The sequence below is a fragment of the Macaca nemestrina genome, chromosome 2 (assembly GCF_043159975.1).
Source record: "Macaca nemestrina isolate mMacNem1 chromosome 2, mMacNem.hap1, whole genome shotgun sequence".
NCBI classification, from domain to species: Eukaryota; Metazoa; Chordata; class Mammalia; order Primates; family Cercopithecidae; genus Macaca; species Macaca nemestrina.
This window is the reverse complement of record NC_092126.1, coordinates 157,506,886-157,523,207: the sequence shown is the minus strand read 5'-3', so window position 1 is coordinate 157,523,207 and position 16,322 is coordinate 157,506,886. Positions and strand designations below refer to the sequence as shown.

The 16,322-nt window shown below is 54.2% G+C and overlaps 1 protein-coding gene across 3 annotated transcripts in view; it reads right to left on the bottom strand.

The window, feature by feature from the left end:
• LOC105470231 (urocanate hydratase 1) overlaps window positions 1-12,004 on the bottom strand; it is a 35,389-nt gene extending 23,385 nt beyond the window's left edge. For all 3 annotated transcript variants that reach the window (XM_011722015.2, XM_011722016.2, XM_071092317.1), the window contains exons 1-8: window positions 11,850-12,004; window positions 5,366-5,496; window positions 4,287-4,380; window positions 3,103-3,162; window positions 2,655-2,783; window positions 2,420-2,481; window positions 555-621; window positions 311-454 (exon numbers count right to left, since the gene is read on the bottom strand). In XM_011722015.2, the coding sequence (XP_011720317.2) occupies window positions 311-454; window positions 555-621; window positions 2,420-2,481; window positions 2,655-2,783; window positions 3,103-3,162; window positions 4,287-4,380; window positions 5,366-5,496; window positions 11,850-11,975 (813 nt within the window). In that variant the 5' untranslated portion in view covers window positions 11,976-12,004. The remainder of the gene's footprint in view (window positions 1-310; window positions 455-554; window positions 622-2,419; window positions 2,482-2,654; window positions 2,784-3,102; window positions 3,163-4,286; window positions 4,381-5,365; window positions 5,497-11,849) is intronic.
• Window positions 12,005-16,322: the final 4,318 nt, after the last annotated feature.

The following is a 16,322-nucleotide window of genomic DNA, read 5'->3' as shown; positions in this document are numbered from 1 at the left end:
CATCTGTATTCCAGGGATGCGGTGGGATACAGGAAAGCTACACCCATAAATAGATGGTCAGAGTTTTGTGGGAGGGCAGCTGACAGGCATTACCCATGCAGAGTGATGGGCACTTTGAAGGCAGGAAGCTTACGTTACCATGGGAACCCACCCAGTGAGGTCCAGTGGGGCTTTGCGGAGGAGGCAAGGGTGGGCTGGGCAAGGGAGGATGAGAAGAGGGGGTCTGTAGTGTAAGCGATCCTGGAGGAAGGAGGGAGGGAGGGAGGAAGGGAGGCAGGCAGGAGCGAAGGCTAGGAGCCCCCCAGCTCACCTCTGCTATCACACCGATGCACCCCACGATGACCGCAGCCTTGGCCTGAGCCCCACTCATTCCACCGAGCCCAGAGGTGACAAAGACCTTCCCAGCCAAGTCCTCGATGCCCAGGTACCGACGCGCAGCATTCAACACGGTGAGCTGCAGGGAGAAAAGGTAGGGGATCACTGCCCACTTGCAGCCCGCCCCCTCCACCCCCCATGCTGGGACGCCCACAGCCAGGCATGGCCCCATCTCTCACCACAGTGCCGTGGACGATTCCCTGGGGACCGATGTAGCAGTAGCTACCTGCTGTCATCTGGCCGTACCTGACCACAGGGAGAGAAGCCAGGCCCAGGGCTCAGCCAGTGCCAGGCCCAGGTCCTCCCAGTCACTCCCTTTAGGAGGCTGAAAATTAGTATTTACCCAAGAGGCATTAATATATTCTCCTTTACATAAAATATATAGAGAGAGCACAGACAACACAAGAAGGCTATGGACACCGTTGTCCCCTCTCGCCTCCCAGATGTTTTACAAGCAGATTTTGTTCTGTTAAGAACTGTAGTGTAATTGGTGAAGAATTGCTTTGGGGAATATTTGGCCGTATGGACTCCAGCTGGACGTGCACAGCATGCCCACACTACATGCTTATGTCAGGCAGAGACACACACAAGGATGTTCACTGCAACTTTACATGCAGGGGCCAAGACCTGAAGCTGCTGAGATGCCCCTCCACTGAAGACAAGAGAAGTGAGTGGCAGCCTATGTGACCCATGAAACACCACATGGCAGAGAGGGTCAGGGCCCTGCACTGTGCCATGGAAGCAAGCCAGTTTGGGAGGCAAGAGGGTTAAATAAATTAGTGCAATTGGACATTGTAGGTAAAGGAAGAATACGTGAGATCTGCTTCCTGAAATACAGCAATCTCCTAGCTCTCTTGTGAAGGTGGGAAAGGCAAGGCACAGAGGCCGGCCCCAATGGTCTAACCACCTAAATTGCCAAGTCCACTTGCATAGAAAGTGTTTGGAAGAACACAGGAGACACTGTCAACTGGAGAATCTAGGATGTAGAGGGATCTCCTTTTCATTGTAGCTCCATTTATAATGTTTGATGAAATACTTTGCATTGACAGCTGCTGTGGCTCATGCCTGTAATTCCAGCAATTTGGGAGGCTGAGGTGGGCGGATCACCTGAGGTCAGCAGTTCGAGATCAGCCTGGCCAACATGGTGAAACCCCATCTCTACTGAAAATAGAAGAAAGTAGCTGGGTGTGGTGGCACATGCCTGTAATCCCAGCTACTTGGGAGGCTGAGCCAGGAGAATCACTTGAACCCAGGAGGCAGAGGTTGCAGTGAGCCGAGATTGCACCACTGCACTCCAGCCTGGGCAATAAGAGCGAAACTCCGTCTCAAAAAAAAAAAAAAAAAAAAAAAAAAAGGAAAAAGAAAAAAAAGGAAAGAAAAAGAAATCGTTTGCCTTCCCTCTGTAACAAATGAAAAGCTTTCATTTCCTGAGAGGGGGCGTGAGAGACTTCTCTGGGGCACTGGCGGCATTCTGTGCCTAATGGTTTTGGTTGCACAGACGCACACTTTGTCAGAACCCGAAATGTGGTGCATATAAGATGTGGCATCTCATTACATGCAAGTTTCACCTCCAAAGAAAAAAATAACTGTAAACAAATACTGACTTCCAGTCAGTAATATTTACAATTGACTTTGAGATGCACACACACACACACAAAAACCCCAAAAAGCAAGTCGAATGAATGGATAGGCAGAGGGACAGATAGACAGCCACATGATAAAGTGAGTATGGTAAGTAGCACATTCATCACAAAAATTCGGTGGTATTCACTGTAAATTCGGTCAATTTTCTGTATGTTTGAAATTGTTCATAATAAAATGTGGGAAAAGGCAGGATCTAAAATTGTAGGGTCTCTTGCATTCAAGGATATAAGATTTGTAAGCATATATATAAAACTACTAGGGAATACATAAAAATAAAATCAATTATGCTACAGTTCTGTGACTATGTCTTTCCAAACTTGTATTTAATATCACCATTTTGCTTTATAATGACCCATGGCCAACAGGGAAACACTGTAAATAGACTGAAATAGCGACTTACATTGTAACCCCCAAGGCAAAGAGCTTCTCATACTCCATCCGGGAGGAGTAGTTGGGAATGACCTGGAGAAGAGGATGGGGGCAGACAGAGGGGCTGAGGTCTTGGTGAGGTCTTGGAGGGCGAGCACAGAGCCCGGGGGTGATGCACAGCGTTGGGGCACTGGGCTTTCTTTCTGGCATCAGCACCCTCTCTTTGGAGCCCTGGGCAGGTGCTGTGCCTGCTGCTGAGGACCCACCATCCCATTGGTGATGACGAGCCGGGGGGCGCTGCAGCTGCTGGGGAAGAGGCCGAGCGGGTGCCCGCTGTACATGACCAAAGTCTGCTCCTCTGTCATCTTCGACAAGTAGAACATGGTCAGCCAGAACTGGGGGAGGAGCAGAGCGTGGGGATCCTGTCAGTGGAAGCAGCACCCCACGCCCAGCCCCACACCACCGTCCACGCCTAGACAGCTCCTGCAGGTCCCCAGGTCTCCATAGCACTCCAGTGGCCCTGGTGCCTCCCTCAACACCACCTCGCCCATTCCTATAACCTGAAATTTCCCCACACAGTCTACAGTGCTGGAGCCTCAGGCACCAGGGAGGCAGAGGCCTGCATCCTGAGCCATGGGTCTGTAAGCTCCTAGGCCAGAGGACCAGACTCGGGGAAAGGCCGGGATGGGGGTGAGGTCACACGGTGCGCAGTACCTGAGCCCAGTTGCTGAACACCTGCCCATTTCCTCCGTAGGTCACCAGCTCCTGGGGAAACTGAGGAAGACACAGGGTCATCTGAGATGAAGGCCTGGGAAGGGCCTATGGAGTCGCAGACAGGGAGAGAAAGGGCCCCCAGGGGATGGGGGCCCAATGGGGCAAGGAGAGAAGCCAGAAGGGTGAGGCCCAGAGACGGACACATCTGCAAAAACACCGGCCCCGGCTGCGACTGGAGCAAGGGCTCAGCTTGGGGTTAGGGGCGGATCTGGGTCTGGGGTCACAGTGGGAACTCAGCCTGGGGTCAAAGGCAGGGTTGATCTGTGACCAGGGCCTGGGGCCAGGGCCAGGGTTTAGGGCGTTCCCACCTACTAGGCGAAGTGGTCACATTCTGGCAACATATCTCCCCCAAGGAATGCAGGGACACACCCCAGAGACATTCCATTCTCAAATGTGGGCAGCTGCTCTGCAGACTGGCTTAGGGTGCCCAAGACAGGCGTAAGGGGCCAGATCCATGCTACCCAATATGGTGGCCACCAGCCATGCATGGCTTTTCACTCTGCTCCTTGCATAGATACACCCTGATTTCAAAGTCTCAGGATGAAAAACAATGTAAAATATCTCATTAATAATGTTTATATAGATTACATATTAAAATAATAATATTTCGGAGCTGGGGGTGGTGGTGGGTGCCTGTAGTCCCAGCTACCTGGGAGGCTGAGGTGGGAGGAACGCTGGAGCCCCGGAAGTTAAGGCTGCAGTGAGCCAAGATCAAGCCACTATACTCCAGCCTGGGCCACAGAGTGAGACCCTGTCTCTCTAAAAAAAAAAAAAAACAACAAAAAAGTAAAAAGTAAAAAAATAACATTTTTGATATATCAGGATGAATAAAATATAGTGTAAATTTGTTTATTTTTACTTTTTCATATGGCTGCTAGAACATTTAAAATTGGACGTGCGTCCACTGCAGCCACAGTGACGTCCTGGTTTTGAGGCTGTACTACAGCCACGGATGCAACCACTGGGGGAGGCCGAGGGAAGGGCCAGGGACCTCTCTTACTAGCTTTGCAACTTCCCTGTGAATCTATAATTATCTCAAAATTAAGAGCTTGAAAGCATGATGTGTGTGTCTCGCGTTCTGTTTCTGCTGGACAGTGCTGGGCCTCGGTTTCCCTGGCTATTACCTGGGCCACGGCGGGATCCAGGTTGTTCATGATCATATGCATGATGGCGGCGGCCGCTTTTGTCTGGCAGGGGTACTGCTCAACCGGGTAGGCCCTGCAAGGGAAAGCCCAACCGCCAGTCTGCCCTTCCCGCCAAAGCACAGCATCTAGCCTGGCCCCGCCCAGCCCCTGGCTGCTCAGGCAAGGATAGCCGGACCCGGGGCCTGCAGAACTAGCTAGGAACATACAGTGGGGCTCCAGAGCCACTAGGGCTGGGGGAGGTGGCGTTCAGGCCCCAACCCACCCTGCTCTCCCTCCCTACTTGGCACACTCCACCTGGGAGACAGCTGCTGGCAAAGCAGAACTGATGACTGCTCTCCAGAAGCCTCTCCCTCTGGGTAAGCAGAGTTTATTCATTTGTTCTTTCACTAATTCAACAAACACTTTGGGGCACCAATTCTCCAGCAGGTGCCAGGCCCGGAGGCACTGGCTGGAGTGAGGAATGTGGCTCCTACTTTAAAGGGAACAACCCTGGGATGACTCAAGGCAAGCCTGGGCCGCTGGCACCTCCAAGAACAGTAACTGCAGATATGCAGACTCGAAGCCCCACCCCAGAACTGCTGGGTCTGAAGTTGGGGTAAGGCCTGGCAGCCCGTGTTCCCACAAGGCCTCCAGGGGTGCTGTGCACACTGCGGTTTGAGACCCTCATTGAGATCGTGAGGTATTTGAAGTCACTGCCACAGCTCCCCAAAGCTCTCCCTGCCCTCTGACAGAACAAAAAGCCATGGTTTTAAAAAGAGGTTTTGTGTACAATTTGGCTCCAGAATTGCACAGGACTGGCTGCTCAGGACAGATGGGCCGGGCCTGAGAGTCCTGAGAAGCTGCCCCCATCTTCTGGCAGGCTCAGGGGCTGCAGCCAGCACTGGGCTCCAGCTCCCGAGACGACAACACCGAATCTTCTCTCCCCTGCCTCCTAGTCTGGACAGACTGGGTTTCCCCCTCACTGCCCGCTCTCCCGTTGTTCCTGGCCCCCAGCACAGTCCCTTGTGGGAGCTGCCTCCCCATCTGGGTCCCTCTGAAGCTGCGCCCACAAGGCTGACCTCATTTCAATGTCCGGGCAAAACCGGTACATGTAGATGTGCCCGTACAGTTGCAGCTCCTGGGCAAACTCTGGGGCCAGCAGCTCCTGGACATCCGCGGGGAAGTAGCGCAGGGCATTCCTCAGTGCCAGCTGGGGTAGGAGAGCAGAGAGGCAGTGGGGGCTGGGGGTCCAGGCCCAGTGTTCTGAGGCCTGGTGATGGGCCATCCTCCTCCCCAATGGATTTGCCTTTGCTCCACTTAGAAGCCTGTTGCCCACCCAGAGACCGTCTGTTCTCACCCCAGGCCCAACTACAGTGTCACCTTCCGCAGAAAGCCTTCCCTGATTGCCCCTTCCTGCCCCTTTCATGAAGGCAGACTGATCCCTCTCTCTTCTTGCTTATGGTGAACCACTCCTGTTCTGGGGATGGCGCTGCTTACCCCCAGGCAGGGACCAGAGAGGGGCCTGCCTGAGGCTTGTGGCTACGGTGTAGGATGCAGAGGCTCCAGCGGGGAGAGTAGACCCCACATAGCCTTAAGTACCCTGTGCAAGTGCAAGCGCATACAAGAAAAAGCTGTCAAAAGCAACATATATTTACACACACACATTAACTCTTTTGATTGTGAGCCACGGGAAGCAATTCCTATGGCTACCCAGATACATACACCTATACTCCATGCAACAAGAACAAGACTCAGCCTTCCCACATGGGTTCTAATACATCCATCCTCTTCTAGCTGCTTTCATTTCACTTTCAAATCAGTACTGCTGCACTTCCTCAACTGATTTCGCAGCCTGCTGGTAGGCGGTAGCTGCAACCTGAGACCACTGTCCTCGCCATTCTAAAGGCAGTGCCAGCCTCAGCCCTGGGGCTTGCCGAGACATTTTACTCATATGCTAGACAAGGAGGACCTCTTTCATAATCAGTTGCGTCAAATGCATTAGAAACATTGTTCAGGTAATTACATAGCTCAAAAAGTACAACAAAGGTTCTGTGAAAATTAGTGAATTTAAAATCGTGTCAGTTGATGGAAATGACTTAAAGGCCATTCTTAAAGGTGAAATGTGTAAGAAGCTCAATCTGTTCTGAAATGAAGCACAAACTTGTGCCCTTTTTCCAAATCCGAAATACAGCCCCAAAGCTCTGTCTGCCACATTTTCCCCTTGTATAAAATTTCCATTTGCTAACCATTGAATTTTTCTTTATTGCTGAAATTCAGTAATTTGGCCTAGATATGTCTTTGTGTTGATTATTCTATATCAAGGTTTTTTTTTCTTTCCAGGATAAACTGCCTTTTAATCTGCAATTTCATGTTTTTATTTAGTTCATGAAAGTTGTCTTCTATTTTTTGCTGAATACTTCATCCCCTGTATCTAGAGTTACCTAATAGGCATGCAATAAATATTCTTTTCAGTGGGGAAGAAAGGCTCACTCTCACTGGCCTGGATGTCATCCTCCATGCCTCAGACAGGAGGCAGCACTCAGCATTCAAACAAGACCATGGGGGCTCACACAGGTCACATGACCGGACCTCTGGAACTGTAGGAGAATAAATACGTGTTGTTTTAAGCCACTACACTTGTGGCGATTTATTACATCAGACGTGGGAAGCTAATACAGGCAGTAACAGAACCCTGCCTCGGGCATCGGGGCACCTGTGCCAGGCACACGCTTGTCCTGCATGGTGGCTGAGCACCGAAATGAAAGGATGCCAGCCTGCAACGTTGTTCAGCTCACAGAGCAGGATGTGTGTGTGTCCTTCAGCCTAGGACTTACTTTCATTCTAACCTGGCAGTCAGCTTGTGGGGCAGTAGCTCACTTTTAAACCTCACCCACATGAAAGTTTCTGACTGTCACTATTTCTGCCAGAAATCATGGCCACTATCTAAATGGCTTGGCTTCATCTGAGTCGCTCTTGTTCCTGCACCCCCCTAGCGCAGGCTTCATCAGGGTCCCCACCAGCTCTATGCTGAGGCTGCGTTGAGAGCCAGGAGCTGCAGCTAGACTTCCTGGGTGCAGACAGCACTCTGGGTTGCATGGGCTGCAGTGGCTCTGCAAGGCTGCTGTGGCACAGGCCTACCACATGGCACATGCCCACTGCCAATCTCTGACTGCTCTTTCCCCATCTGTAAAGTGGGCATAATAACAGTATCCCCCTCAGAGGACTGCCTTACAGACTCCATGAATTGAGGTACTTAGAACAGCCCCTGGCACACCGAAGTGTGTGTGAGTGCCTGGTTGTCAAAACTGTCATCTCCCACACTTGTGGGCCACCATGCTGCCCATTTTTTCTTCCAGCTGGGCCTCTGCCCTCCCCACTCCTCTGGGACCTCCATAGAAGCCTTTACACTCTGTGGGGGGCATAGTTAAGCAGCAGGTATGCCCCTTTTCAGAAACCTTCATGGGCTCCCTATTACCCATTTGATAAGGCCATGCTGTTCCTGGAATTTAGAGTCCTCCATCAGCCGGCTGGGTCTGGCTCTCCAAGCTCAACACCAAGCCCCGGCCAGCAAAGAACCTCCTTCACTCTGACACACCTCAGATAGCTCCGTCTCCACATTTGTGCACACCGCCTCCCCTTGTCTCCAAATGGCCTTTCTTCCTTCCCAGGCTAAGAACCTTGCCCAAGCTGCCATAGCCACCTCTTCCAAGGAGTCCTCTCAAGTTCCTCCTGCCAGTTGAAATCTGATGGGATGTTTGTTAGGGCTCCGAGTGCAACTCTCATTCATTCAGCAAACATCTGCTGCTGTCACTGGAGACCTGGAAATGAACCCGGTGGAGTTCTGCCCTCAAGAAGTTCAGGAGGGGAGTACAATGGGTAGTGATGGGGACACAGACGCCGGCCATCTTCGGATCTGCTATTGGATGCCCGGCACAGGCGCTGTGGGTGGGGTGGATTTGGGGGAAAGGTCACCAGCACAAACTGCACATGGCAGGAGGTACTGAGGACATTTCTAACATGGGAACTGCTTCAGTTGTGTGACTGAAGTTTCCCTGTGCATGGTAAGAGCTGTGTCAGGCGCATGCTGAGAGTGTCCTGATTAACTTGGCAAAGGAAGGCCCCGCTCCAGTCGCAGAGCTCTGTTAAAGATGAGCAAAGAATGACGCACACGTTAGTTCATCCAAAGCATGAAACACTACGCAGCCATTCAAAACGGGACCCTCTAAATGCACCAAGAAAGAGCAACCTGAAAAAAACCTAACATGTATAGACGCTTCTGCTTGTATTTTTAAGAGGGTTCACAGACTTCTTCCGCACTGCACAGATGCATAGAATGTGTTTCTGAAATTCTTGAGTAGTTTTCAGTAAAGAAAGGGTAGGAGGAAAGTCTGTATAACCGTGTCACCTACTTTATTTCATTTGGTCTCCTCCACAATCCCCCGGTGTCATTGTTTTTATCTTCAGCTTACAAATGCCAATAAATAAATAAATAAATAAATAAATAAATAAATAAAAGGCTACAGTGACTTCAGAAGGTGAACTGGGGAATTTACACTTTTATACATTCGACTTCTTATCTCATAAAATTGTCTTCAAATACGTATGTTAAAGATCAACGAAACACATTTAAATAAAAAATAGAAGGCAAGCCACAGGACTCAGGGAGCCACCCATAGCCCTCAGACCTGCACCCGCTCCTACTCCAAGGGCTTCCTGACCTTCAAGCAAAGAGGGACATAACCCAGCAAAGCCCAGGTGGCCACTCCTCCACCTGGAGCCACCTTCTTCCAACACAAGACACCCCGGGAGCTGATCACAGCCACGTGGAGCTGATCACAGCTACAGGGCGCTGCAGGGGATGTGCAGGCCACAGGGCCCTCCCCGAGCTCCAGGGTGAAGGTCGAGGCATTGGTGCCCAGCAGGGAGGTGACCAAGGGGAAGAAACATTAACAACACCTGGACAACCGGGAGATGGGCCAAGGGGAGCAAAGGGTCAGGACCACCTGCTTGCAATCTGCTCCTGAGTACCCACCACCTACCTGCCCCACTCCAGGACCCACCACTTACCCGCCTCCCCAGCATCTGACACTACCCTCCCCTGGCCCCCAGTGCCCAACACCTACCCTCTCCCCATCTCCCAGCACCCACCACCTACCCTCTCCCACCACCAACACCCACCAACTACCCTCCCCCTGCCCCCGAGTACCCGATACCTACCCTCTCCGCCCCCAATGTCCATACCTACCCTCCCTTGTACCCCAGCGCCTGCCATCTACCCTCCTCCTGTCCCCCAGCGCCTACCACCGACCCACCCCCCATCACCCCAGCACCCACCACCTATCCTTCCCACAACTCCCAGCACCCACCACCTATCCTCCCAACTCCCCAGCACCCACCACCTACCGTCCCCTGACCCCCAGTGCCCACCACCTACCCTCCCCAATCCCATCACCCACCACCTACCCTCCTCCCACCCCAGCCCCCACCACCTACCCTCCCACCACTCCCCAGCACCCACCACCTACCCTTCCTCACCCCCACCACCCACCACCTACTCTCCCCCACTCCCCAACACTCACCACCTACCCTCCCCCCACCCCAGCACCCACCACCTACCCTCCCCCCACTCCCCAGCACCCACCACCTACCCTTCCCCACCCCCACCACCCACCACCTACCCTCCTCCCACTCCCCAGCACCCACCACCTCCCCTCCCCCATCCCATCACCCACCACCTCCCCTCCCCCCACCCCCACCACCTCCCCTCCCCCCCACCCCCACCACCCACCCTCCCTCATCCCACCACCCACCACCTACCCTCCTCCCAACCCCAGCAACCACCACCTACCCTCCTCCCACCCCCACCACCCACCACCCACCCACCACCTATCCACCACCCACCCCCAGCAACCACCACCTACCCTCCCCCCACCCCCACCACCCACCACCTACCCTCCTCTCAACCCCAGCAACCACCACCTACCCACCACCCACCCCCACTACCCACCACCTACACTCCCCCCACCCCCACCACCCACCACCTACCCTCCTCCCAACCCCAGCAACCACCACCTACCCACCACCCACCCCCACCACCCACCACCTACACTCCCCCCACCACCCACCACCTACCCTCCTCCCAACCCCAGCAACCACCACCTATCCTCCTCCCACCCCCACCCCCACCACCCACCACCTACCCTCCCCCGACCCCCACCACCCACCACCTACCCTCCTCCCAACCCCAGCAACCACCACCTATCCTCCTCCCACCCCCACTTACCCCCACCGCCCACCACCTACCCTCCCTCCACTCCCCAGTGCCCACCACCTACCCACCCCCTCATTACCCAAGCATCCACCACCTGCCTTCACCCCACCCCCAACCCCCACCACCTACCCTCCTCCTACCCCCAGCACCCACAACCTACCCTACCCCCACCCCGGCACCCACCACCTACTCTCCCCCCACCCCCACCACCCACCACCTACCCTCCTCCCAACCCCTACCTCCCCCCTCCCCCGAGTGCCCACCACCTACCCTACCCTGCTGGCCCCTCCCCCATTTCCTTTTCCCTCCAGCGCCCGCTCCACCTGCCCCCAGTGCCATACTCCCACAAGGATCTCCAGCATCCTCCTAGCCCCCCAACTTCCCTCCCCTCCCACCCCACCAACCTGCTTCCCCTTTTCCCCTTCCCCAGCGCCAGCTCCCCGCTGAGCGACCCCTACTGTCCCCACTGCATCCTGTTAGGCCTCTGTGAGTGGCTCCAGGAAAGTCCAGGGGGCTCTGGTGCAAAGGGCAGCTGTCTTTTTCTGGGGAGGTAGGATTCCTCTTTTAATCTTTATGCTTGTTTGCAGTTTCCACTTCTCTACTGTTTCTGAAATTCTTGAGTAGTTTCCAGTAAAAAGTAGGAGGAAAGCCTATATAACCATGTCACCCACTTTATTTCATTTACTCTTCTCCACAATCCTCTGGTGTCACCATTTTCATCTTAAGCTTACAAATGACAAAAGGGAGGTTCCCAGACAGGGTGTCGCTGGCAAGTGTGCACCATCCCTGGCCTGCTTTGCTGTTAGGTGAGGGGATACTGGCCTTAGCCCATCTTTCCTTGGCACCCGCCTGCCGGCTACAGGGTTCAGCCATGCAGCTGAAAGTTCTCTGGAGATTTGGGGAAGGGACATTTGCAAATGAAAACAAGAGCTGACCTGTGTGCAAATGTTCTGCGTGCTGGGGCAGACCCGGTGCTGGGTGTGGGACACTTCACACCCGCCCAGGGCCTCCTCCCACTGGAGGTGGCCACAGTGCCACCACTGACCGGCTGCTGACCTTGAGCCTCAGGGTCCTCATCTGTAAACAGGCACAGTGATCCTGCACCCAAGGGCGGCTGCACCCAAGAGACAGAGTCCACCATGCATTGCACCCGCACCAGCTAGAGCCTCTGGAGTCCAGGGTGGGCGGCTGAGCAGCTCCCACCAAGAGGGCAGGAAGCCTGGGTGCTCACTATGGACCACCTGAAGGATGCCTAGAGGCCAAGGCCTCAGGAGCACAGGCCCACTGCTTACCTGTTTCTCCGCAAGGCTGAGGCCGGGGGTCCTGACTGGGGCATGGGGCACCCCAGCCTGGCGTCCCCGGTTCTCTGGGAGGGGCCGCAGGGGCAGGCCAGAGCACAGCGCCTGGAGGCTGGACATGTGTAGCTGAGATGGAGGTAGAGGCCAGCACTGTGGGGAGACTAGGAAGAAACTGGCAGATAAGGCCCAGCAGGGCGGGGACCTCCAGCCGCAGGGCCACCTCCTCCAGTCCCTCATTGGGTGCCTGGCCTGTGCAGGGAGTCATGTGCAGGTCAGAGGGTCACTGGCCTCAGGCAGGGCACTTGCAGTGCTGACCTGGGGAGGGCAGTGCTCTGCGGGAGGGCAGGCTTCACGATGGCGATGGGGGCTGGGCCCACTTCCCCTTCCAGGAGGGCTGTGCTATCCAGGACAGCTTTAGGGGGTGGGAGGGTCTCTAATACTGGGGTGCGCTGTGGCAGCCCTCAGGGCACCATACCAAACATTTGATGTTGATGATGAGGAGATGGGGAGCCATGTGACACTGAACTGGGCATAGAGTGTAGATCCCCTCCTCCTGCTACCTCCTGCTGGGGGGTGGGGTGACAGGTGGAGCAGGAGCCCCCAGCAGCAGGTATGCCCTCCTTGACTCCCGCTGGAGGGCACACCGCTGTACCACTTCCCAAAGCTCTTTTTGAAAGACCTGCCTGAGGGATGACCCTCATCCCCAAATCTGTTAACAACTCTGCCAGAAAACACTCTTTATGAGCCCTATAGTACTGATGGAGAAACCAAGGCCCAGGTCTCCCTCACACAGCCAAGAAGTGGCCGAAGTTGAATTCCAGCAGTCCTGGGGAAGCGACACACCTGGGTGTACCCGGTGCAGAGCCTGACCAGCCCTGTGGCCTTTGGCCATGTCCTGTCCACACAAGTGGGTGGCGATGGACTGCTTGGCTGTAAGGGGGCAGAGTGCCCTTAGGCAAGCCCCAGTGCAGGGCCCACTCAGCTGCCTTCTGAGTGTTTGCTCCTCTGAGAGCATCCTGTGGGTCAGCCCTGAGAGTTTCATTGCCCCCATTTTAAGGATGAAGAAACAGGTGGAGAGAAGGATGGGACTTGCCCAGGGTTACACAGCCAGTCATAGGGGGAGCTCAGACTGGAGCCCTGAGGACCCAGAGGTCTGGCCCTAGCACCCTCCCATCCATGCTGGCTGTTTTGTGGCACAGGGAGGGCGCCCTTAATGGGGGCGATGTGAGACTGTGATAGAATAAGAAACAGGCTTTGGTCTCTTCCTTGTTCCTGCGACAAAGCTCCTGAGGCCCTGGTAGATAGAAACTCTAGGAGAATCTTTTGTTCTAACATTTGGTCTTTGACCCTGGTTCCTGCCACAGAGCTCCTAGATATGTTGGAATTTCCTGGGTGACAGGAGCGGAGCCCTTTTGTTCTAATGAGGGAACTCATGGCAGATCCCTGATATCCTCAGGATGGGGGCTGGTTGACAAGGGAACCAACCTGTGATTAGAGGGTTGGAACTTTCAGCAGCCCCCTGACTTTGGGGAGGAGAGAGAAGCTGAAGGTTGAGTGGATCACCAAAGGCCAATGATTTAGTCAATCGTGTAGGTCATGAAGCCTCCCTAAAAACCTAAAAGGACAGGGTTCAGAAGAGCTTCCCAACAGCTGAGCACAGGTAGATTCCTGGAGAGGGGCATGCCCAGAGAAGGATAGAAGCTCTGTGCATCTTCCCCACACCTCGTCCTGGGCATCTCGTCCATCTGGCTGTTCGTCTATATTCTTTGTAATGTCCTTTATAAGAAACAAGTACACATCAATAATAAAGTGTTTCTCTGACTTTTGTGAGCCACAGTAGCAAATTAAATGAACCCTGGAAACCCCAGTTTATAGCCAGACAGTGGTCAAAACCACAGTCCATAGACCACAACCTGTGTTTGTAGCATCTGAAGTAGGGGGTGATCTTGTGGGACTAAGCCCTCAACCTGTGGGATCTCATGCCATCCCCAGCAGGTGGTATCAGAGTTGAGCTGACTGGGATACCCAGCTGGAGGAGACACCCAGCTGAAAAGCTGGCTGCTGGAAAAAGCCCACATATACTTTGGTGACTGGGGTGCGTCATGTTGTATGAATGAAGAAGGAAAAGGTTTGTTTTCATACTGGGCCTGTGGCATCTCTGCTCCTCACCAGCCGGGACCACCTGGGACAGAGCATGCAGAAAGATGCTCAGGCTTAAGCATCCCACAATCAGTCCTTCTTATGCCAGGTGCTGTTGCAGGCCCTGGGAACAGAGTGCACAAGACAGAAGTTGTACGGCCTGGATGCCAGTGGCCAGCACCTTCGGCTGCCTTCTCAAGGGTGTCTTCTGGTGACCCTGAGTGTCCTCTTCCCACTCAGAGGGCAGCTGCAAGGGAGAATTAGCAGCCCCTCCCCACCTGCCCAGGGAGCAGCCCCTAAGCACGCAGGTCCCTTGCGCCTCAGGGTGGGGAGACTGCTTCTCAGTCAGCTGCTTCCCATGCCCAGCTCACCTTGCACTCCCCAACAGACAGAGCCTCAACAAACTGCACTGAGACCTGGTCCCAGGGCCCACTGCACAGGAGGCCCCGCGTCTCATGGCCCAAGAGCAGCCAGAAATCCAGCAGGTTTTCTGAAATCTCCTGAGTTTTAAACATCAGCAACCAATTTGAGAAAAGGTGAACATTGTGCAGAAGTCATGCTGATGGCGTCCATGTCACATCCCAACCGGGCTACTGCACTGTGGTTCTGCACGATCTCAGCACTGGGGGAAAGTGGGTAAAGGGGACACGGGATCTCTCTTCCTTACAACTGCACACAAATCTAGTGACCCCAAAATAGTTTCATTAAAAACAAACATTGCCTAACTATTTAAAAGTATGAAGATCTTGGCTGGGTGCGGTGGCTCATGCCTGTAATCCCAGCATTTTGGGAGGCTGAGGCAGGAGGATCACCTGAGGTCAGGAGTCTGAGACCAGCCTGGGCAACACGGCAAAACCCCGTCTCTACTAAAAAAGCAAAATTAGCCGGGCATAGTGGTGGGCGCCTGTAATCCGGCTATTTGAGAGGCTGAGGCAGGAGAATTGCTTGAACCTGGGAGGCGGAGGTTGCAGTGAGCCGAGACCACGCCACTTCACTCCAGCTTGGGCAAAAGATCAAAAAAAAAAAAAAAAAAAAAAAAAAAGAGAGAGAATGAAGATCACAGAAGTTAAATATGGCAGGCTGCTAGGTTCAAACAACCCTGGCTACACCACTCTCTAGCTGTGTCCTTGGGTAAGTTACTGAGCCTCTCGGTGCCTCAGTTTCCTCATCTATAAAATGAAAGTCTACTATGTACCTCATAGGATGCATCTGAGGATCACATGAGATAACACGCATGGAGGGCTTAGAATAGTGCCTCACACAGGACACACGCCAGACAAGATGAAGTATTATTTTTCTAACGGTTTCCTCCACAAGGAAAAAGTATCATCTCTCACAGAGACAGCTCTGGCTCCTCCGGGTCCCCACCTCCTCCCTGCCTCCCACAGAGCAGCAGAGGTGGTGTCTGTGATTTAGCTATTCTTCATGGACGGCTTCCCTCTATGCTTAGAAAACCCTATCTGTGGGATCTGGACTCCCTGTCTGCCTCTCTGACTTCACCCATTCACCCTCGCCCACTCCAGAGCCTCCCTGGTGCTCCTGGGACAGGCGGTGGTGGTTCTAAAACATGCCTGCAAATTCTCGGGCACTGCTGGTTGGTGTGGCCCCACTCCTGGGTCTGGTCCAGCCTCAGCGATTTTCGGGTAACTAACAAAAGGCAGCCCCAGGCCAGGTCAGAAAATGGCCAGGCTCTATGGGAGCAGCATACCGGGCCCCAGGTCGGAGGGTGCCCCGAGGAGGTCTGGAGGCCAGAGGGTGGCCCAAGGAGACTCCCAGGCTGGAGGGTGCCTCCAGGATGACCCCAAGCCAGAGGGTGCCCCGAGGAGGTCCCCAGGCTGGAGGGTGCCCCAGGAGGCCCCCAGGACGAAGGGTGCCCTGAGAGGATCCTTGCATCACTGCCCAGCAGAGCTCCCAGACGGACACCACCTGCCAGTGTGAGCAGTGGGACACTCGACCAGGGTGAGCCTCCCAGTGATGCAGTGCCAGCTGCCTTCTGACTGCAGCAGCCTGAGACTCCCATGAGAAATACTTAGCCAAGCCCATGCCCCAATTCCCGATACACAAAATGTGAGCAAAATTTAAATGGTTGTCTTAAGCGGCCAAATTTTAGGGCAGTTTGTTACCTAGCAACAGCAACTGGAACATCACCTCAGGGCCTTTGCAATGGTACCTGCTGGCTTCTGCTTCCTGGAGTCACATCTCTGCTCCAGTGCCACCTCCCCGAGGCCTGCCCCAGCACCCTCCTTACACCGGACACGCTTCCCATCCTGGTACCTGCTGTTTTCTTCACAGCAGCATTCACCGCGCTCTCTCTCTATCCGGATTTTC